Genomic DNA, 25113 nt, shown 5'->3' with positions numbered 1-25113 from the left:
TCGTTTTCCTAGTATGGAACAAACGTGTTTCCGTCGAAAATTTGACATGCAAAATTTGTGGTCATCACATCTCTTCTCTTATTGGTTGCAATGTGGTGGGTAATAAACTAAAGGTAAGTACATGTATGCAAACATATTTACATACACTTTTCCAGTACTTTTATTAAAGTAATGAAAGTAAAAAATATTTTCAAAATTATTTTAATTTTCATTGTTTTCATTTTTGTCTCCTTCTAACCATCTTTGTACACTTTTCGTAACAATTTATGCTAAGCACGGAATATATTAAGCTTTTTATTCTAGCACTTTATTTCAAGTTTCCTTTATTATTATTAATATGTACGTTTAAAAATATACGTAATAGGTATGTGTGTATATTCATTAATTTATTCAATATCTTTTTTTATTTTCAAAATATTTTCACTTTTCAAGAAAAGAAAAACACAAAAACGAAAATTATTGAAAAATGAATGGCGAATGTACGGAAATCAAATTAATTTTAATTTACATATAAAAAATTCGAATTTTATTATAATTATGTATTTAAATAATTTCATTATGAATGTTATATACACACATATTAAAACTTAAGTGTTATTGGTTTAACATTAGTCAATATGAATAAGATTGCCTATTACTGCTTGTAATTAACCTGCTTCCTGATTGCCTATTACACGTTGCAAATTAAATATTATCGTATGAATTGTTCTATTATAATGGTGTTAATATGAGATAGAAGACAAATTAAATTAGAAAGATTTATAAAAAGAAGAGAGGGTAATAAATTTGTCAGATCCTACTTTATTATACATATATATATACAATAATTATCTACAAATACCAGGCACAAAAATGTCTCACAAATACAATGTTAATTATATTTTTTGTTCTTTTGTTGGCGACCGTATTGCATCAAGAAAATTCGTTACGATGTTGTGAACAAATTTATAAAAACAAGATTAGATAGTAATTTCAAAATGTCTGCCTCGTTCATTTTTCCGATTCCTTACAAAACTTTTTAATAAACGGAAAACTGCAATTTTGAACATAAAAAAACCTGAGATACCTATTTATCTAATGTGCTTGCCCTAGACAATGTAATAGCTTTCACTTAATTGCGTTATCTTGAATTTAACATCTTCCATAGACAGTAACAAATTGTTATGAATAAATAATTTCATTAGAACAAACATTCTTTTTTGCTTCTCTTGCTGCCCAGTTTTCGCCTATAAAAGTTAACGAAATATCAATTTTCAACAACTAATACTTTTAATACTTTAGACTTTGTCACATTTCTAAGAAAATAATAAGGAATTGATTAATGTCTAATCAGAAAATTAATTTTATAAAATTTTATCATCTAATTAACTTTAAAATTCGATTATTATGTGACTTTCAAATTTATCTTACGCTCAAAGTATGCAATCACACAAAGGTTTGTCAGTTAAGTTCTGGGATTACAATTTTATTTAACTTTACAATAATATTCAGACATATGTAAATATATATATATATATATATATATATATAAATATATATGTATATATTTGTTCTATTATTTACCTTAAGTGTCAACCAAATAGTTATGGAATATTCCTTTTATTTGATTATTACTTTTAAATCAAGTGGAAATACGTTAATGTACTGGGACTTTTCGTTTTAGATTTAGGTAAAAATTTCTGAGAAAATCTTTTTCGACATTTATATACAAATATCCCTATGTAGATATATATTATATAAATAATATGAGTTTATACGTGAACAGTAGTTTAATCGATTAGAGAAAGAAAAACTTCAAACAAAATCAAAAATAATTCTACTCGTATAATAATGAAAAATTCAGGAAAATTCAATAACAATAAAAATTTATGCCATCTATCACAACCTATTAGCATATAAGCTTATATTTTAAGAAGTCAAGTTAACAGTTTTTATTCTTTTCTCTCTGAGATGACATTTAAATGAAAATTAAAATATTTAGATATACTAAATTTGAATATCACTAGGATTATACGTAATTAAATCAAATATTCCTTATATACGAGAGCTAGGAAAAAATCATGAATTAAAAAAAAGCTGTGACAATAAAACTAACAAAACATCCATTTGGTGGATTCGAAATTCGATTTACTTTGTCTACTATATATCTCAACAAATTGACGGCTCATATATTATGGCAAAGTGTACTTTTTTGTCCATAGTTTATGCAATTAACGATTAAAAGGTATAACTGAAAAATATCATTGGCTTATCCGAAAAGAGATTAGGTATTAAAGGGGTTGAAAAAAATATTAAGCATTTATTAAGAATGCTCGATTGCTTTATTGGGATATGAAATAGTATGTGCTTCGGAAGGTTGCCTTTGTGTCTTCTACTGATTTATTTCTAAACTTTTGTGTAAGAAAATAATATTAATTAACTATATTCAAAGTAAGTTTAAAATCTAATAAAAAACGATCGAAATGAGAAATTAACAATAATTAAAACTTACTTCAGGGCTGACATCTGTTGCATTGGCACTTGATACAAATTCACGTAAAAATCCATCCAATTCAGTTCCTTCAATATAACCATTTGCTATAAATAATTTTTAAATATCAAAAATTATGCATCAAATGGAAAAAAGCTTAAGAAATGAAAATTTCAAAAGATTTTCATAAAATTTTCATATTTGTTTGTATTTTTTTAAATTTTTTTATTAATTCTTAACACTTACCATCTTTATCATAGTGACTCCATACATCCATAAATTGATTTGCAGATAATTTTTTTAATTCACGTGATTCTGGATCTCGATATTGTCGCATAAAATTATGAGCTTTTTCTATTTGTACACGTTTTGCAGCTGCTGAATTATCCATGATAATTTTTTTCTTTTATTTTTTCACTTTCCTTTTTATTAACTCTTATAGTTTTGTTTGTCTTTTTAATTTTCGAATTTGGTTTTCGTTTTCTACTTTTCCTTATGATATATGTGTATGTAAAATATAAATATAATATTATATATATATATGTATATGTATATGACTGATATTTGTGTGTGGGAAAATGTACAAAAATTATCCTATTTTTCCACTTAATTTATACTTTTGGGTATCCTTCTTTTTCTGGTTTTGTATTTCTTTGTGAATTTCTACAAAAAGAAAGAAAAGAAAAATTATTCACGTATTATAAATGTGTGTAAGAATCTACATAGCTAATACATATGTATATTTATACATAATAAAACTAGTAGTAAGTATATAAGAAGTATGTGAGTTATTCTTTTTTTTAAGAAAAGATTTCGTAAAAAAAAATTAAAATAGAAACATCTATAAAAAATGTATAAATGCCATATGGAATTTTATTCGAATGGTAAGAAAAATATTTGGTATGGTTGAAAATTAAATCAATTTTTAGCGAATTTCCGTAGAAAACTAGAAAAAAATTTACTTATTATTTTGATTCAGTCCTACCTCAAAGCGGTGTCTACTCAAAATCCTAAAAGAGATCTATTTTTTGGAAATTCATTATTCAAACTATCAGCATTTTTTAATTTATTAATTTCCGTCAACTCAAGAATGTAGCAACTTCTTTCTTTTATACTATGAAATAATGTAGGCAAACATAAAAACGGCTAAATGGCTATAATTGAAATCATCTGTTATCGGTTTGTATTCAATGTTGTCTTATTCCTTTCGTTTCTTTTTTTTCGAACTTTAATGTAAATATACGGCACATGAAGAAGCACGTCATAGACATATAGTCTGAAATATTAACAATTTTCAAAAATTTTAAATGTTTAGTTTTATTGCAACAAAGTTTCTTCAGACCTTTCTCCTTTTTCAAGTTATCGTTATCTCTAAATAAGAGAAATTTTAACTTTCGACTCCCTAATTTTGATTTGAGTTTTCGGCTTTGAAACTGTAAAAGCCACATTTTCCAAATTTTTAAAAAAATACGAATAGTAATACTAATTTTAACTCATCTCTCTAAAAGTATGCAATATTTATTTATTCCAAGTTCCCTAAAAGTATGCAAAATTTATTACATGAAAATATTTCTGCTCCATTAATCATAATAAATTAAGTGGGCGATTACTTTATCAAAAATATTTTCTCTTGTTTGTTTAAAGCAAATGTGCTAGTTTACAAATCTTGGTTTAATTCAAATATGTTTGTTTTTCGTTTGAGTTTGAAAAATAGAATTTTCGTTTTTTCTTTTTGTTTTTTGAGAATTTTATCCTTAAAAACAAAATATTTTTAGGATTTTGCAAGATTTTTCCAACTGATATAAAAAAATGATGGTAGAAAAATTATTAAATCAAAAAGATGGGGAAAAAAACTTCGTAAAAAAGAACGCGAAATGAAATCCTTTTCTTTTTCCATTCAGATTTTCTAAAGTTTTGGAATAAAATTGATTTAAAATTAAAGTATTAAAATAAAATTATATTTTTAGTTTTTAATCTAATGTTCAATCAATTTTCAGCTACTTTTCCACTTTTAACGAATGGTTTGCTGAAATTTTTTCGCAAGTTTTGTTTAAGAAAGTAAAAGTTTTTCAGATTTATGAACAGGAACAAAAGTATAAGCATTTGATTTTCGATAAGTGTTTGAAGATTGAATTTATTCAATCATTCGGTAACTGAGTATACATCTTTGAATAAATTTTGTTTAAAAAGAAATTTAATTTGACCGTATTTTATTTAATTTAGGAATATAAGAAAACTTAGAATAGGAGCAGAGATTAAAAATTTATTTTAAAGAATTTCCTAATGCCGCTTATAATAATTTGTTTGAAAGTTAAGGCTATAACATGTCGAAATTAGACAAATTTAATTATTTCATAAGTTTGTTGTAAATTAGTTGTCGGACCTTTGAAGTAACTCGAGCTCATGTGGGTCTCAGATCTTTATACGCTGGTCGCGGTGCACTGCTATCTCATCTATAATTTGTTTTGAATTCAGAAAACAATATTTTACGACTCGAAATTCTTTCGATTTGCAATGAGAAATCTGAAAAAATTCCTATATAATACGGTATGAGAATCAGTTGCCATTTGATTATTTTACGGTACGTAGAGTATTTTGTCTACAATAATATTAAGTTAACGCAATGAATAACAAATGAATCAGCTTAAAAGGTCAATTAAGTTTGTTATATTGCTCTCTAGAATAAAACCAAGAAACACCAAATCTATGTGTTTATCAAGTATATGATCATTATCAGTTTCTGAAAAATCCTTATTCGAAAAAGAATCCAAATGCAATAAAAATTATCTTGACTATTCGGTGTCGACGTTAATCAGAGCTAATATTTCCTCTTACCCTTGTTTTGGCAAAATTTTCTAATTTTATATTAAATCAACTAGGAATTTTAGTTCTATAATGAGCTTCATATTTCTCTTTTTAACTCCAATAATAGCAAACACTCTTCAATGCCACGGCATGATTTAAAATACTTTCTGAACAACATAATTTGGCAAGATGACAAAACACAAAAAAGAAATGGCAAAAATTTTCGACAGAATTTATCTTTTAAAGTTCAAAAGAATTGTATACTTTATTGCTTCTATTAGAAAGAGTTGCAATAAAATTGTGTAATGCAATTATTTAAAGAAAAAAAAATTCTAAATCAATTTCAAATTCATTTTAGTTTGTCATATATGCATTTAGCCTTACAGGTCGTCGGAAGGTGTAATCAATTTTTGAATTTAATATTATGTTGTAAAATTTTTGTTTTCTTTATTAAATGAAATTTTAAAGTTTCATAAATGAAATTTGGCATTATTTCAATAATAACAAAAATTCCAATTTATATAAAAAAATTTTATGTGAGCGTAAAATGTTCTGTCACGTACTTGAATTGTGTAAAAACACTTTCATATCCAAATATTATAATAAAAAAGCAATATAAAATTTGGAAAATGAATTGAAATAAAGTACAAAAAAAATATTATAAATTAAAATGCCAAGATTATTTTTGCAGGATTGACCAAAAATCTGTAAAAAAAAAATTTTAAATTTTTTACAAACCCTGTATGTCAAATATTGAAAAATAAGAAAATCAGTGAAAATAAACGTCCTTTTAGGTACATATTATATGAATTTCATAATACAATAAAAATGGAACTCGTATGTAATAGAAAAAAAACCTTGAACAAATAATTCACTGCATGTGGTATAATTCCTTTCACAAAAAAACTATACAAAGAAAAATTCATTTAACTGCTTCCTAAGGTTTTTCTTTAAATTGTATAAATTTGAAATTTTAAATTTTCGAACAAAGACAATTGTTTTTTCTCGTTATTATTAAAGAATCGGAAAAAGATTAATTAATTTTTTTTCAGTTCTTTTATTTATTGCATCGGAAATCTCAGTTCATTTCTCTACCATATTTTCAAATTATTCCAATTCAACTCAATTAAATTCTTCTCGTAGCGTTTTTCGATATTTGAAAAATTTGTTAATTTATTTATGAAATAACAATCAAAAAGATTAACTTGTCAATTTTTATTGCATTTTTATTGCATTTAGTTTACGGGCAATTTGTACAAATTAAATTAAGAAAAAATAAAAATTTAATACACGTCAGCTGTTAATTGACCAAGTTGGGTGCTTTCTGAATAATATTTAAAAATTTAATTTTTTCATAGTTTAACTAACGGGTTAGTTAGAAGAGAATCAATAATAATTTAGTTAATATGCTTCTAGAAAATTCTCAATATTTTGCTTTCTTACATTGTCAAAGACGCATATTATTAAAAATTCAAGGCAAAAATATACAATTTTAAGTAAAATTTAATCATTAATGAAAATTCCAGTTATTTGGACCTGATGTACATGCGAAAAATTGATCAATTCGTTACATTACTCCAAATGAAACTTAAATATCAATTCTTATGAAAATTATAGTTTAACCGAACTTTGAGGGGAAAATCTGGATAGATAACTTGCTGAAATTGCATAGGTATATTGCATAATTGCATGATGCACTGCTCATGTGCATTTTCTTTGAAAACTAAATATACTTACATACATGAAATTTTATGTGAAAATATGATTCAATGAGGTCGGTAACATTAAAGTACTCCGATTAATATTTAAAGTTATTCAACAGAAATTTATTTGAAATTTTCAGAGTATCGCAGTCTGAGTAAAAATGTAATTGAGAAACACAATTACGTTAAATATAAAAGCATTTACATAAAAACTATTATGTATTCCAATACTGTTGATATTCAAAATTTGTAAGTTAATTTTAACCCTAGGTAATAAAAATATTAAAGTCCCTTTTGCAAAATATTCCCAAGTATACAATTTACTAATAATGTTAAGAAAATGTTCTCAAGTTCAAAACACAATTTCCTCAAACATTATTTGCAATTATTTCTTCAATTGAAGTATGAATGTGCAAAAATATTGTTGTGCTTATTGAAGTTGAATTGAAAAACTCTTTAAATTGCCTACTACAAATATTTGACAGTGCCAAGTAAGAAAATTTTGTTTTATTTAATTTCCTGGACACATTCTGTATAATTAAATTTTTGAATTCATATTTCTAAGCATTCACATATCTTAGAGGGTTGTTATTTTTCATTTTTAACTTACAATGGAAAGGTGTGAAAAGGTATTTTACATTGTCACTAAATTCCTAATCTTTTACAATTTTAATAATGTTGTTATTTAAAAAGAAAACTACAAACCTTTGACCTTTAAAAAAAAAACTTGAATTCTTAAAAATAACTTAAATTTCCTTTTCTTTCCTCATTCGTTACGTTTGACTCTTTTAAAAGCTTAAAAAATATTCTGAGGGTATTTTAAAGGTATTCAAAAAAAATTATGCTTTTGTTTACTCCAAGTGTTTTTTTCGTATTTCGTTTTTCCAAAAAAAAAAAACAATTCTAACAAATTTTCTAATAATTGATTCCAAAACATACAACTGTACTTTATGACTCATTCGCCTCTTCCACCTCAATACCTTAATCTATATAAAGTTTTTCTTTTAAAGGAAAAACCTTTATACCTGTAAAAGGTATTTAAAAAAAAAACAAAAAACTTTCGTGAAAATAAAATATTTTGTAAACATACGAAAATAATAAAAATAAAATAAAAAAAATACAAAAAAATTTATGATTATGACATTAAAGAATGTGTGTGTGTGTGTGTTAAAATGTTTACGAATGCGAAGTGGATTAATCGTTGAAAATTGTGAGTGCAAAATAAATGAACAAAAATGTCCTGAATTTATAGAGGATGAGAAAATAAAAAAAATTTTATGGTCATGTTTTTCATTCAAAACTATTTTCCAAAAATATATAAAAGAGGGGTTGACTTTGAATGATTTTAACATTTCTGACAGTTTTATACACAAGAAAGAAGAGTATTGTGAATGGAATTCTTGTATATAAACTTACAAAACAGCACAGTTTGTATGTATATGTTTTAGTGATTTTGGTGGTTTTTACAAATAACCACTTTTTGTATTTAAAACTGAGTGAAATTTTCTACTTGAAATATAAATTTTCGAAATGATTTTGATACGCAACTGTACTACACATGTTATTTTTACATTATTTTTTAAAATTTCTTGACAGAAGATTGTAGTGAAATGAAATTTTACTCATTGCTAATCACTTAACTTCTTCCAGCAAACAAAAGTTACACAGTCAATCTAACTATATAAATGGATGTTACGAACTCCTTCCATGATATTATTAGAAAAAGTAAAAATCTGAAAAAAAACTATATTTGATTTTTTTATTAAAAAAAATTTCAATTTTTACGTCTTAACTGTAATTGATACTGAAAATTATGTACGTTACTCATGACTTAGCATAGAAGTACCACTATTCCTGAAATAAAAAGTACCCATTACTATTAGGGTGACCTAGTTTGCAATTATTTCGTTACTACTTCTTTAATATCAATTTTATAGCCGAAGCATCAAGGACTGATTCGTTTTATAACAGAATAATTAAATCAATATCATCCTAAATAAAGGGGATTTGATTTTAAAAATTATAGCTTTACTGTTCGTGCTTCACTTTTTAAATAGACATAACATCATTCTAGCTTACAGAATTCCAAAGCATTTTACTAAAATTCGTATATAATTTTCTACTTAATCGTAAAAATTAGTAAACGATTCCTACCGCGAACTTAGAACTGTATATGTGTGTACAGGGATTTTTTTTCGAATTATTAAAACCGTACTCATATATCTCTACTATTGCACACAACTGTATAATACTATTTTAATTCTAGTAAAGTAGAAATCTATTATCTTGTCACATCATTCAAGTTCTTAACCAGCATTTCTTTTATTGATCAAGCCAATTAATTCTTATTCAATTCGTTTTTAAAATATAAAAAAGAAAAAGCTGAGCAAAATAACCACAAAAAAAAAGATGAAGAATTTCAAATGATTTTCAAGTTTTGTTAAAGACAGAAAAAGAAAATTAAAAAATATTTTTTTTTTTATATGCAGAAAAAAATTTCCGAATTAAAAAATACGAACAATGGACTTTGAAAAATAAATACGTAAAAATTAATTTGAAATTTTTACCATTACAAAAATTATTTTGAGAAATTTAACAAGGTTTTATTTTTTTTTAATTATAGTTTGATTTCGAATGTTAAGATTTTTTCATTTTATATGCAAATAATAAAAAATTTAATTACCTTTTAAGAAATTATCGCGGCTGAGCATAGGCGACTAAAATAAAACTTTATAAGAATTCAGAAAAATCACATTTTTTTTTTCTCTACAAATTTTGTATTATGGGGTCGACATACTGTAGATTGTAGATTTGAAGGGAACCGAGTGGGGCAGGAGCAACTTCCCGAGCCACCGCAGCCATTCCTGACTTATTGTAGCCTCCCCACGCTCCCACTTATAATATTCCAGTCCCAACTATAAAGCCGGAGATATCTCTAAGGGAGTTGGACAACAGTTCCCGAACACTTAGGAACCCATGTCCAAGACGGCGTCGAACAGCTAGAGCCGGACAGTTGCAAAGGATGTGCACGGCGGTCTCGTCACCTGCCACAAAAAATGACATATAGTTTATTTAAAATGTGTTTTGTTGATATGATAGTCCGGTACGCAGCTGTTACAGTATTTAGGTTAGTAAACATCTTGAAGCAGCATTACTTGCTTATTCATACTAAATAGTCTGTCCCAGGCAATGCACTTAGATAAGATTATAGAATAGCAAATAAAGTGAAATTTTAAGTTCATTTCTTTTATAGCAATATAAAATACTCCGAATTGCTCCAGTGTATAGTCGACGGCAGTTTGTAAATGAATAAACTGATAAACTAATTTAAAAACTATTTTATATGTTATTAAATATTAAAGATTTCGCATTTATTTTTATTTTATATAAAAATTTTAATTTTCCTTTCTATTGCCTGGTTTAATTTAAAGTGCCATGCTTTGGAATACATAATACGTTTAAACTGATGTATTCCTGTTGTAAAACCGATGTATAAATTATTTACTGGTTAAAAAAGCACTATTAAAGCAGAGGACTGCAATTTGTATTGTATATTAAGACACTTTAAGCTATAAGAACTTAAATCAATGGAACTTACAAAGAAAATTATTTGAATTTATATTTCATTAAAAAACCATTATATTTTTCTATAAAACACAATCTGAAAATTAAGGAATCCTGGTAATCGTATACCCCAGTTTATAGCTAATTTTCATGTTTTAATTTCTGTTAACTTTGAAAAAATTTATAAAGAGTTTTTGATTTTCGGAAATAGAAAAAAAACTTTGTTCTATTTAAAATTTATTCGGAATTTAAAATTAACTTCATCCCAAAATTAATACATCCTATGCATCAACTTTCTTTTTTCAAATAAATTTTTTTTTTTGTTCTGAAATATTTTAATTTAAAATGTGTTTTTTTTATTAGGTATTTCAATTTATTTCTAAAGATAATTTATCTTTTCAATACTCATTGATTAATATTGATTTTAACTGAAATTTTTGTTTAATTTATGATGGTATATGTATATATATAATGGCTGGGTATGGTTAAGGCAATTTTCTTTGTCTATATAAATTTTTTAATTTTTTATTTCAATAAATCTGCCAGCATTAAGTATGAATATTTAATAAGAAATCAATATAAACTTTAGCAATAACAGCTTTAATCGTTCATTTTTTCAAATAATTTATGTAAAGGAATGTGTTTCACATGTAGAATTGGATTGTTGTAGTTCGAATTATAATAGATTTTTATATAGTTATACATATATATAAATGTTGAAATTATATGTGTTCGAGCACAATCTATATTATTGTTCTTTTTATACAGAAACCAAAATATGGCTTTGAATTAATTTTTTAATAAAAAAAAAAAGTTGAATTATACTGTAAATTGCTGTTCAAAAAATAAATGTATGACGTATGTACGTATGGTTATGGTTAGTCGGTTGTCTACACAATTTTTAGTTACATGAATTCCTTGTATAATTTAATAGTTGTAATTTGTCTCTGTTATATAAAAATTTGTGGTTCTCAATAAACAAAAAAAAAGTCATTTAATTGATGAACTGGATAAAATCATTTTAGATGATTTCGTCACAAAACTTAAAAGTTAATCTAAATGTATTATGCAAAGCTATACTACAAATAAATAATTTTTTTGATTCACAATTCAGGAATCTACTTAAGTCAGCAACTAAAAATTAAAATTTTTAAATAACTCAAATTGACAGTAAATCTGCTTTATTTTCAGAAACATCAACTTACAACACTATAAGAATTTAGATATTGACGTTTTGGTATGAATGGAAACAATGACAGAGCAGTAAGATTTAAGTTTAAGGGAGAATATAGTAGCTTAATATGAATTTGGTAAAGTAGAGCTTTGTCAATATTTTCAAATTGTAAAATTTGTCAAAATTGATATTGTAAAAGTTTTAATTCAAAAAAAGTTTTAAAAGGTATTTTTAACATGTTATTTAAACTGTTATTTACTAAAATTAAAGCTTAAAATAATTTTTATTTATAATGAACTTTAAAATGTTTTTGTATTTCGATGGAATTGCTAGATTAAAATGTCTATGTACTATATTTTAATATTTGGTATTTATTCGTCCTTTTTGATATTTATTTGCTGATCAACATTTTTGTAAGCAACACTTTTCCTCTACCAAATTCTTTGAAAATAACATCATTAGATTTTATTCAAATTCATTATACCTAAAGATCAAAAACTTTCGTAAAGATTAAAAACTCTTGAGCAAAAATCCTTTCAAAAGCACCTCGCACGTTATTGCAATCTCAAAAGAAGGGAAGTGGCATTTTCTTTTTTAATATTTGTTATAGCATTTTTCAATATTACGATATTTTTTTGATTTCTGTTTGAAAATCTATTCGGTTCTCCACAGTTGTATATACGAGAAACATAGATTTTCCAAATCAAGTCCACTCAATCGTAATGAATGTCCTTTTCTTGATTTTATTGATAGCCACTTTAGAAGCCATTTTCATCAGAAACTAAATCGCTAACTAAACTTTTCGAAATCTGGAGGCCTAGAATCTCTTAGGGGTGACTTTCAAAAATTTTCCGGAACAAAAACTTTGGATCTTACTAACATCTTTCTAGTAATATCTCACATGACCACATTTGTCGATTTCCAATTTTAAAATAATAGTGCTTATAAAAAAGGACTCGAAAAATGGATTTTTTCGGTATAACTTCCGAACTGATAGGTTTTTCAACAAATTTTTTTTTGTCTAATAATAATTTCTCAAAAACACATGGTAATCGAATTAAAAGAGTATGAGGGCATATGGTACACTCACACACTCACACACAATACTTTTGTTATTGTAGAAGAAGAAGAAAAAAATTCCTTCTTATTTAATAGGTTGAAATTATAAATATTTTATTATGGAGTTAATAATGAATCTGCCCTATAATATTGTATAATATTACAAAATAAACAAGATATTATCAAAATATTCTCAAACTATTAAGTCCCCTATAAGTATACTATATACCTGATATGTATAAGCATTTTCACATTAAAGGTTATAAATAAAGAAAACACAAAAAAAAAACATTACAAAAATGCTTGAAGCACTTCCTATTTAGTACTTTTTTCTTTCTTTTAAATAAATATAACAAAAACAAATTCCTTTCAGGACATTTTATTTTCCATATTACAAAATGTATCTAATAAAAAAAAGAATGAAAACTTCAAGAAAAGAAAACTACAATTTTTAAGTAAAATTATGACAAAAAAAATACTGACATTCAAACAAAAGATAGTGGTAGATATATGCAATTAAATAGATTCATACACAATACACACACTCATATTCTTATGTGTTGTATAATGATAATGAAAATTATTTATGTAAGTATGTGTGTATAGGTTTTTATTTTTTAAAACCTATGTAATTATGAAAATATATTTAAATAATAGCTTATAAAAAGAGAAAAACTTTAATTACATCTTTTCTTTTAAATATAAATGTTTACATATTTACATTTATGTATATATGCATAATATAATGTTAGGTTCAATATGTGACTAAACAGTGCTGTCAGGTTTAACTTTTAAAATTCCCAAAAAAGAGTGAAATTTTGCCGTTTTCTCACCTTTGTGAAGGGTTTATTAACTTTGATACGGAGTTTATAACCACTTAAAGGAATCATCTGCGGTTTGGACATGTACATATATTCTTGCTGATTTATAGATTTAGATCTGTCCATCTGATCACATGACAATTCATAAACAAATAAAGCAAATACAACTAAACTTTCCCAAGTTGTTTCTTTTGTGTCGGATTGTAATTGGAACCATTCGGACAATGAGTTCGGGCAGCTGCCATAGAGATTATGTTAAATATTTCGAAAACTAATAAAGATATTAACATAAAATTTTGTATGATTGTAAAATAAAATCCTTGAAGATTCTACGGAATGGCTTGACAGATTTAAATAATAATAAAGCCAAATTCATGAAACGTGGTAGTCACGTGTTAAATCATAGGTAGCACATATCCTTGAACTTTTTGTGAATGATATGACAGGCTCAAGTATTCGTCATACAATCATTCTAAATGTTTCGAAAATAAGTTTTTATACTCAGATTTTCAAGGTGTAGGGTATAATTCAGTCGCATTAGACCGACTTAAACTTTTTTACTTGTTTATCTTCCTCATATTTTTCCCACAAGCAATATTTGCATATGTATATGAGAAACTACATACATAATTATTTGCTTCATCTTCTTCTGATTTCTTCTAAGTTTGAGGTTAAACGTTTTTCTGTGGTTAATTTTACTTGAGGTATTTTTTTTGAATTGAAATCATAAAATTCAAGCTCCTATACTGTTGTAAGTTTCCAAGTAAGTTAATTTTTCAAACGTAAAAGAATAGCGTACAATAAAATTATTGTTCTTCAATTTCTTAAAATTTCTGCAAAAATAAAAGAATTTCTCATGACGTGGCAATACTGTTGTAAACAATAATGGTCCACATACATACACACATATTTGAACTTTTATATTTGTTTCATTATATAATTTTATTGTATACGCAATTCATACATATATATTTAAATATAAATGTATATGTATAAAAGATTATTCAATAAAATAAAAACATAATTTTAAACTTTGATAATATTTGTACATGTATCCCTTAAAAGTAAGGATATATGAAACCTGATAGGTGCTTATGATATTGACACTGATTTAAAATTGCATATATGAGTATATATTTGAGATCTGATAAACTAATGTTTAAGCATACATTGTGATAAGAGATTGACAAAAAGAAGAGTTTACGAAAAAGATAATAGAAATTCGAAATGAATGCTTTGCTGAGATGAAAGTGAGATATTGTTAGATTTGTTAATGTACTGTAATTAATTAAAAAGTCTTATACATTTGTTAAGAATAAAAAATATCTGTATACAATTTACAATATTTAATGGTACTTTTAACAATCATGAAAAAAGAAAGAAGAAGACTGTACGAGCTCGATTTATAGATTAAGAAAATTCACAAAGAGACAATAAAGAAATAGCAAATCCCATAATACATATATCCCATATCGAAAGGATGCAGGTTACTTTGGCACTAAATCAGGGTTATATTTGCGTTTACATATGTGCATCTATTTCAAGGTGACTTATCATAGTTCTATTATTTATTATACTTCAAAAATATAGTTAAAATCAAGGAACATAGAATTACAATTTTTAGCGATCACCTTTTCTATAATTTTTATACCCGTACGAACGTATGTTCGAAGGGTGTACTAAATTTGCCTTACCGTTTGTAACGCTAAGAAATAACGGTCTTAGATATAGACCCAAGTGTATGTTTTTGATCAGCGTCAAATTCTGAGTTGATTTAGCTTTGTCTGTCCGTCCATCCGTCCGTCCCAAAGATAACTCAAAAACTAATTGAGCTAAGTTCACCAAATTTTCACAAGTGATTTATTGTAGTAAGTGCCAGAACCCTATTTAAATTGGGCATGATCGGGGTACCGGTTCGGGTAGCTGCCATACAACTTCAAAATTTATTTGGCTATATCTCAGAAACTATAAAAACTGTGGTATTGAAATTTTACACAAGTGAATATATTAGTAGGGCCGATGTGCTTGATAAAAGTCGTTGAAATTGCTTGGCTCCTTCTGTTACCTGCCATACAACTCCAAAAGTTATTTGGCTATATCTCTGAAACTATATAAGCCATGGTAATGAAATTTCACGGTGTGAAGCGAATATATTAGTAGGGCCAATGTGTTTGATAAAAGTCATTGAAATTGCTTGGCTTCTTCTGGTAGCTGCCGTACAACTTAAATAGTAGTTTGGCACACACCGTATTTTTAGAAACACAGTACTGAAATTTTGCATAAATTAATATGGTAATACGGCAACTTAAAGTCCCAAAGACAGTTATGCCAAATTTAATCGCACATAGGATAACAAATTCGTGCGGGTATCACAGAGTTGACAAGGTCAACTCTATTTTTTTTCGTTTTTAATTAAACTAACTTGAATTCCAATTTTTATTTTACTTTAATTTTTTCTCCCCAAAAATGGTAAATAATTTTATGGTAACTTTTGCTATGTTCATTTACCAAACCATTTCTTGGCAAATACTTTATTGGACAGAAAAAAGCAAAATACTTGAAGAGCTATTATTTTTTTTGAATTAAAAACATTCAAATGTATTCAATTTATTTGGCAGCTAAGATATATGAAAATTACATCACATTTATACAAACATATTATATATATACATTCATGCAATATGCACTTTATATCGAAATAAAATTTCGAAATTCAATTTGACCGTTAATAAATACTAAAATATTATGAATTGGAAAATATCAACGATTTATTTTAATGATAAAAAGGTAACAGAGTAGGAATTTCTTCTAATTTAATTATTCCACATGCCATTTCATTTGTTAAAGTAATGTATATCTTTATATTATATAGGATGTACGATAGACTGGTTCTGAAGACACATATCTGAACACACTCTGTAACTACCGAAGCAGAGTTTCAGAGTGTGTGTAGACTTACAAAAAATGTTGAGGGATATTTTACTTTTTGTGCTTTTCTTCTCGAGTTATAAGCCATAAAAATTGGATTTTCTGAAAACTATACAATTTTTATATTTTTATTTATAACTGAGGGAATATGATCAACTAACTTGTTGTATTCATTTGAAGCTCAAGAAATTCTATTCTTACACACTTGGCTGAAAAAATAAATAAAGCTTGCCGAATCACAAAACAAGAAGATTTATAAAGAAATCAATGTTCTTCACGCTTTATGTCGAACACCCTGTATGTACGTAATGTATAAATGTAGTTTTAAAATATTTTCAACTTTTTCTTTCAAAATTGAAAACATATAATTTTAAGTTTTTAACATTTAAAATTTTTGAATAAAATTTTTGCAATAACATTCCTATAAAATTGGCGCCTAATGGGAAATAAAAAGTTTCTCTTTTTTATTTCTTTAATTTTGTCAATATCCTGCAAAAATTCAATATCAATGGCATATATGTGTATTTGTATAATATCTTAATTGTGCATATACACATACCTAAATACACCTATATTTAAATAACTTGTACTCGTATGTATTACAGAATTTCTTTGAATAACCATAATAGTTTGTATACCGTAATAAAAATTTTAAAATTGCATTTCGCTTTTATTTAAAAAAAAAACAAAGTTTTAAAATATTAAAAAATAGCTACGTATGCTTATATAATTTATAAATTAAAGAAAATTCATCAACAATAATTGGTTTTATTTTTTTTTTTCATTTTTAAATAAATGCCAATTTATTTAATAGCATACCCCGTAATGTATTTAATAAACGATAACGTAGAATATTAAGTGCATGACAGACGGTTATGCTTCACTTAAAATTTCATGTATGGTCTATGGATATGATTTTTTAGGGTGCACATTACTCAAAATAAATTAAATATGCATGCCAATTAAAAATGCATTTATTGATGATTTTCCAGTGTATTTGCAATATTTTATACGATACAATTGAACTTTTCAATTTTTTCATAAATATATGCAGACGCATAATCGGATATCTTGACTTTTCTTAAAATTATTTTGGGTCAAATTGAAATTAAGTATTCATAAGATTTTAAAGTAGATAAGATTTTTGTACAAAATTCATAGATTCTGAGTACAAAAATATTCAAAATTTAGAATATTTTATTTAATTTAAGGAACAAAAGTTAAGAACTTTTATAAAATTGAGAGGCAGTTTATTAAAAGGCCTTAACTAATAACTACATTTTGCAATATGTAGTGAAAACTGAGCTGTATTTTTGTTAATAAATGAATTTTATAAATCAAGTTTATTCATGAACATTATTGAATGATCAATTATGTTTGTTAAATTACTATGAATAACACATTTGAGTCACATATGAGCTACGAATATTTCACATTTATAGAATTTACAAAAATATATTTCATATCATACGTTACGTTTCTCCAGTACAGTATTTATGAAAACCTCTTTTATATTAAGCTTTGAATTGTTTTTATACGTAATATCTGAAAGGATAGCTTTTTAAGTATAGATAAATTGTGCGGCTATTTACAAAAATTTTACACCCTTTAAGATAACGAGGTTCTTATATATACTTAAGCCTTGAGTCTTTCCCGTCTTATGTCATTAAAATTAGTAAAATTTCCTTGTTATTTCTTTTCCTAATTTCTATAAAATCAAAGATTCCAAAGAAAATGTCTTCTCATTGAAAAAATGTATTTTTTTTTTCACTTGTAGCGAACAAATTAAGTCACTTTGTTTGACAATTATGTTTTTTCATGGCATTTTCAAACATTTGCGCTAACGTTTTAAAATTTACATGATAAAATTAAAACCATTGATTTATAATAATTTCTAGCCAAAAAACCAATCCATTGCGTTCTGCTCTTTAATTTCATATTTTAATGTACAAGACAAGTGAAGTTACTCCTCACAATTGACCACATTCACATATCTGCATAATTAAAACAAATTTGTGCATTTGTGAAAGAATACTTAATACATTTTTAATGTTGTTAAGATATAATGGCAAATATAGGAAATTTGGAACCACATAATATAATAGTTACTGTTATGAAAGTTTTAAATTGTTTTGTCAGTATTTTTTTTATTTTACTTTTTCAATAATTTTGTTTTTCAATCCCATCAATTTCAATATTAAATTTTTTATGTTTCCTTACGAAAAAAAACGAAATGCAACAAAAAATTGGCAATATTTGGTTTGCAATGCTTTACGAGTAATTATTCAAAAACAATTTTTTGATTTCTAAATTAACTTTCAACCACGCCATTCCCAAAAAAACCATTACTTAAATATTTAAAATAAAAAATAGATCTCTTATTTTCTGCATTTTTTATTAACAATCAAACAAAAAAAACGATGTAAATTGCAACTATTTCAGCTCTTATAAATATGACAACAAATGAACAAAAATAAAATTGGTTAAGTGATTGAATATCGATTATTGCATTTTTTCAGTTTTGCTTTTGTACAACATTTGATCAATAAAAAAATTAGAAAAGTGAATTAAACTTAAATTGCACATTCTATATGCCAACAATAATTTAATCTTATTTATTTTCTTTTTTTAAATAAATTTTAAAATAGCAAAACGAAATAAAAAAGAAAAAAGTTTTTCCACGCTATGTCTATTTTTTTTTATCACATGGGTAAATAGAACATGTAATATAGGTTAAGAAACAACGCTCTCAGATATTGATATTGGTTTGACAACTTTCGAATTAGATTAATATAAAATATTAGAGTTATAAGTGAATACAAATGTATAGCTAACTGTAAAATTGTTTTAGAAATATTCATAAATTGTTGCATATTTTTAGGATAAGTACACTAAATAAAAAATACCATTTCCATTATACTGAAATTGTGTAGTTATTTGAGGTTCAAATAAATTGTATTAATTACTAAATTTTCCGATAAAAAAAACTCTTACCGTTAACTTCCTTTCATATAAAAAAATTTCATAAAGTTCATAATTTAAAAAGAAAAATGAGTTTTCGAAAACTGAAGTCGAGGCCTTTACTCGAGTAGCTGAAGGTATACTTAAAACCATTTTAGAGCCAAGTTATAAATTAAAAAAAATTTAAAAAAAAATCTCCAGTTATTCTAAATGATAATTTTTTATATCAAATTTATACACAAAAATTGATTCATTAATAATATTGTTAAGTACCAACATTCTTGATTCTTTCACTTATATTTCTTAATTAACTCACACACTTGCACAACATTATTAATATATTGAAATTATATGTAAATAATTATATTAATGTATAAAAATTATAACAATAATTACATGTAAACAAGAAAAATGTGATAAGCTAAATTTTCTACAAAATTATCTACAAAAATTTCTACACAAAAAAAAATAAAGTAAAGTCAAACCAATGGTTTGTAAAGAAACAATTTTCCCTTGAACAAATGAAAACGCTGTTCTTAAAAAAAAATCTAACATTTTAAATTACTTTCATTCATATGTCAAAATATTTCAAACGATTCCGGTTTCAAACGGTTAATTGACAGGTTCCAAAGAGGAAAGATCCGTACGACTTATACAATCTAGAAAAAAACCAAAATCAAAAATAAAAAAAAACGGGCTTCATACAAAGTCATTACAATGCTCAAATATGGTATGCCGCGGTGTAAAAAACTAGCCAATAAACTTTTCTCAGTTTGCATAATTTAAAAAATATTTGGGGACTTGATGTAATAAATAATCAAAAAACTGCATTTTAAGGTCTTTGAGAGGCCTCCAAGTTTTTTTCCACGAAAATAATTTTGTACTATAGATCTACATTTTTATAACATTTCAGCTGTCTACCTTAAAGGTTGTTGAAGTTTTGTAAACAATTTCACGAACGGACGGGAAGATTGTAACTAATAAGCACTTTTTTCCGAAAAATATTTGGAAAAGTGCTAAAAAGAACGTCACACATAGTTTTTTTTTCCACATACTTACTCGAAAATATTATGGAATGCGTACATTCAGAATGCTTCAGTAATATTTTTAAATTAAACAAGCACTGACCTAAATTAGTTTTCTAAATAAAATTGTAATTTACATTATCGCTTTTAATAAAAAAAAAATAAAAATCAAAAACAAACGTAAATAAAAGAAGCTTTTATTAAAATGATAAAAATATTTTTAATTATAATTTTCTTAAAAACTCAGTTTAATTTTATTAAATCAGTTCAAAATATAAATTTAAGAGAATCATTTGAAAAAGAATTTGATAACAATGTTTTACCTATACCAAATACTGTTAATGTTCTTAGAAATGAGGAGCTTTTATGGAATTATGAAATACACAATGATTATTATGGGAAATTTTTCCAATTTGAAAATACCACCTTCAATGGAATATACGCAAAAGAATTTTTAAAAGATTTACAAAAAATTTCAAAGGAATCTGAAGAATATTCAGTACAAATATTATTTCGTTTGGGTTTTGAAAGTGTTCTTAAACCATTTCATGGAAATCTTATTTTATTTAAACTTATATATGGTGATGAAAATGGTTTAAATGATATTCGATTATGTTTTAATATTCGAATATATTCTCATTCTAATTCAATGAATTTTTATCATTCGAAAACACAAGAAATACAAAATTGTGCTAATATTGTTATGCAGAGGCATGTATGTTAGTTCAAATCAACTAAATTAATAAGAAAAAATAAAATTAAAAATATTTAGTAATTTTTAATTTGTTTTTTTATTTTAGTCAATTGCTGATGGTAAATGGCATTCTCTTGTGGCAACAATTACACGAAAACACACTAAAATATTGTTTGATTGCACACAACACTTTGAGGTATCAGTAAAAAATGGCAATTTTGGATTTTTAGAATCAATGACCAATGATGAATTTGCAAAAATAATAATTGGTGAAAAAAATACAGAAGAATATATACAGGTTTAGTTATATCGTTTACATCTATTTGCATTTATTTACATTCATGTCTATATACAAATCATGTGGATTTATAAAATAATATTCAGTAAAGAAAATTTTGATGGAAATTATCTTTTAAATCCTTGAAATAGTTACTCAAATCCATTAGCATTAAAATTTTTGATGTAATTTAATTGAAATACCAAGTCAAGTTAGGCAAAGCTACATTGCCTTTTGTACACGTTTCTAGAATAATTCTTTACAAAATTCTTTTGAACTATTCTCTAAAAGTAATGCGTATTGTTATTAGATTAATTTCTCTATTAAAAAATATTTTTGTCAGACAATCATTCTACTTGTTAATCCAGTTCATAATTCTATAAAACGTGCACATACCTGTGGCGTATATACTACATATACTTATATATAGGGAAATAATCTGTATTTTAATTATTGATATAGATTTTTTGTATGCACTATAATTATTTTCTAATAGTTAGAATTATTATAGCAATGCATTTAACTATATTCTTTAAAAGTTAATTTACTATTAAATTCTAGTACGCTTGGGTACGTTTGTACAACATTATAATTTGATATTTTGTTGCCTTTTATATAATTTGAAATATTTTAAAAAATTATTCATTTCCTAATTTATAAGTATAACCTTATGATATTGAAGTTATTGTCGTGTGCACAATGCCGCCTTCCATTTATAACATTTTAAAACATTAATGAAAACTCATTAATGATTTATATGTACTAATATAATTTTAACATTTACAGCTTGATGTCCGAGAATTAGAGATAACAACAGAAATCGGACAAAAAAATAGCTCAATATGCAATAGAGCTAAAAATTTAAACTCTCAGACTTTGTCCAATAAAATCGAATTACATAAAAAAATACATTTTAAATATGAGCAACGTGATTGGGATTTAAGTAAATTTCATCGAATGACAAAACAAATTTATACGAATATAGTTCTACCACAAAACAGTACATATTCTTCATCAAATTTTACTTTTGAATGTATTTTTCGATGCTATCGAAATTTTGAAGGACAATTAGCATTACTTTCAATGTTTGATTCAAAAGATGGAAACAATATGAATTTTGGTATAATTTCAGGAAAATCACTTGTTTGGAATAATTTATCAAGAACTCAAAGTACTTTTGAAGTTTCTCGTGGCGTTTTTAAAGAAAATGTGCATATTTTTGAAAATTTATAATTTTATATTAATTAAATATAAAATTTTAGGTACTAAATGGTGAATGGAATCATGTTTTGATAAAAATTATTACTTCCGAAACAACCAAAACATTACAATTTTACAGTAATTGTGAATTGTTAAAAGAAGATACACTTGAAGGATCATTTTTCTTTCGAGATACATTACAGCAAATTATTTTATTTAGAAATATTTCATTGGATAGATTTCAAAAGGTAAGAAATTATAATACAAAATTATGATTGTATATACACACAGTTTATACGTTTTCTTTTTAGTTCGACGTAAAGGAAATGAATTTGTATTGGGATCAAGAAGTTGATGAATGCAAATATCAACCTTAGAACTAAGAGATAGAATTGAAATTTTTAAGAATAAAAAATATATACATAAACTTGTACATAACACATTCAAATTTTTATATTATAATATTATTGCATATGTACTTGTACTTAAAAAACAATAATTAAATAGTTTTAAGTTGCTCTTATAAATGTTTGGGACATATTATTGTAAGAAGCAATGTAAGCTCTCAGATTTTTATACACAATACTCAAATAATTTCGATTTCCTTATATAATAGTACAAATTAATAATTGGATGTAATTAAGCATAAAATTTTTGAAAATATTTTTATATTGTAAAATAAAATTGAAAATTTTTAAAATGCACATTTTTTTTTTGTATTTTCTGGAACTTAAAAATTTTTGTAACACAACTAGGCAATTCAATTGTTTAATGTTGGCATACATTTGAGGTTAGACTTTTTTTTAATTGTGTATAGCAATACAGCATTACTGCAGTTTTGAAATCATAGATTTGTTATATTATTTTATTTCTATATTTTGCACTTCGAGTGCGGAAATCTTTTCAGGAATTGTTTGCTATATTCTTCTAAATCAAATCATCAGTTTCTTTATATACGATTTTTTTTCTTTTTTATTATTTAAAAGAGATATTGTGACAATTCCAAATTTCACATACCGAGTTTTGAAGGAAAATATGTTTATCATAGTGGTATTGAAAAAAGAAAAATTAAATCAGTTTCTTCTTCTACTAAAAAATTTACTTTTGCTTAGAATCTAATTACCATTTAAAATTAATATAAGTGTTTATATATAAGGATATTTTTACAATCTTATATGTATAATATGCAATCCTTTCATTAAACCAGCAAGAATAAATTAATCGGAAATTTTAAATATTAATATAGAAAAATACATATTGCAGTCAATTATATGTTGAAACCATTAAATTTTTTAATTATGAAATTTCTAATTTTTACAATAAATTATACTTCTTTGCTTGCCCATATCTATTTCCTTTTCCTATATGTACTCTTATCTATTCCTCTCTTACTTTGAAGTTATTGTACTGTAAGTAAATGCGAAAATATTCTACCCTGTTCCAGTAATTACACCGGATAATTTTTTATATTATTACTTGTTAAAATACTAATGCTGTGATTATATGAAACTGAACTCTAATTATAATATTTATATAATATGATTATATTACATAATCATATTATATAAATATTTTAATTATCTGTATGTATAAATTATGTGCTATGGTAATTATAAAACTATGCCCTTTACAAGAACTTTTCATACATTTGATCTGTCTTATTACAATTATTTCAAAGTAAGTTCAAAGAATGTAATTACGTGCATACATAGATACGTATAGTATGTATATAGAATTATGTTCAAACAACTATGAAAATTACATCAAGTACATCTGGATAACATTAAAATATATATATAGCATTTAATAATTTCCTATAGAGTTGTCGAGTAATATTTATAAAAGCGGTCTTTTAAATTATCCCTCACATTGGAATTGCAATAATGCTGTAATGATACATAATTTAACTTGCAACCGTTAATTGTTACTTCGGTTCCGATATCAGGATTATTAAAGTTCAAATAAACCTTAAATTAAGAAAGCAATTTCATTCTAAATATGATTTTATAATAGAACGGCAACATTTTTCATAATAGATATGTTGAACAAGCGGAAACATTCACTAACATTAATATAATAGGCATAACAAACTAGTTTTAACTATATTTATACAAAAGAAAAAAGTGTATGCTCCAATAAAGATCTGAAATTTGTACCTTATCGCAATTATTCTTTTCTGAAATTTAAAATTTATTTTTTAAATCAGTTCATTTGCAGTTTCTTAACATTAATTATAGAGAATAAACATTTTATTAATGTGTCAATATTTTAATATTTATTTAATAATTATAATTTGCATCTCAATAGTTGTGCCCTCAAGTAAATTAATTTCAACCGAAATTATAGAAAGTGAAAAGCAATATGAAAAAATACCCGAAGTTAATTTATTTAATAGCATAGAAAATTTTTGGGAATTTGAGAGAAGCACTCAA

The 25113-nt window shown here is 25.1% G+C and overlaps 2 protein-coding genes across 3 annotated transcripts in view; one reads left to right on the top strand and one right to left on the bottom strand.

The window, feature by feature from the left end:
- LOC129606191 (calbindin-32) overlaps positions 1-25113 on the bottom strand; it is a 75965-nt gene that overhangs the window by 31125 nt on the left and 19727 nt on the right. For both annotated transcript variants that reach the window (XM_055516348.1, XM_055516349.1), the window contains exons 2-3: positions 2717-3133; positions 2492-2577 (exon numbers count right to left, since the gene is read on the bottom strand). In XM_055516348.1, coding sequence (XP_055372323.1) covers positions 2492-2577; positions 2717-2861 — 231 coding nt within the window. In that variant the 5' untranslated portion in view covers positions 2862-3133. The remainder of the gene's footprint in view (positions 1-2491; positions 2578-2716; positions 3134-25113) is intronic.
- On the top strand, positions 10056-23153 carry LOC129606484 (uncharacterized). Its single transcript, XM_055516827.1, has 6 exons — positions 10056-10105; positions 20796-21225; positions 21311-21502; positions 22268-22690; positions 22744-22929; positions 22993-23153. The coding sequence occupies exons 1-6, from the start codon at positions 10056-10058 to the stop codon at positions 23056-23058; spliced, it is 1347 nt and encodes a 448-aa protein (XP_055372802.1). The 3' UTR covers positions 23059-23153.

The sequence above is a fragment of the Condylostylus longicornis genome, unplaced genomic scaffold (genome assembly GCF_029603195.1).
Source record: "Condylostylus longicornis isolate FDR11 unplaced genomic scaffold, ASM2960319v2 ptg000018l, whole genome shotgun sequence".
NCBI lineage: Eukaryota > Metazoa > Arthropoda > Insecta > Diptera > Dolichopodidae > Condylostylus > Condylostylus longicornis.
The sequence above is the reverse complement of the archived record's forward strand: the minus strand, read 5'-3'. Positions and strand labels throughout refer to the sequence as shown.

Excerpts from the sequence above, each read along its gene's own strand:
- LOC129606484 (XM_055516827.1), top strand. The coding sequence starts at position 10,056 with ATGTGTTTTGTTGATATGATAGTCCGGTACGCAGCTGTTACAGTATTT. Across the intron at positions 10,106-20,795 it reads GCAGCTGTTACAGTATTTAG|AGAATCATTTGAAAAAGAAT; the intron begins GTTAGTAAACAT and ends TATAAATTTAAG. Across the intron at positions 21,503-22,267 it reads ATACAGAAGAATATATACAG|CTTGATGTCCGAGAATTAGA; the intron begins GTTTAGTTATAT and ends TAACATTTACAG.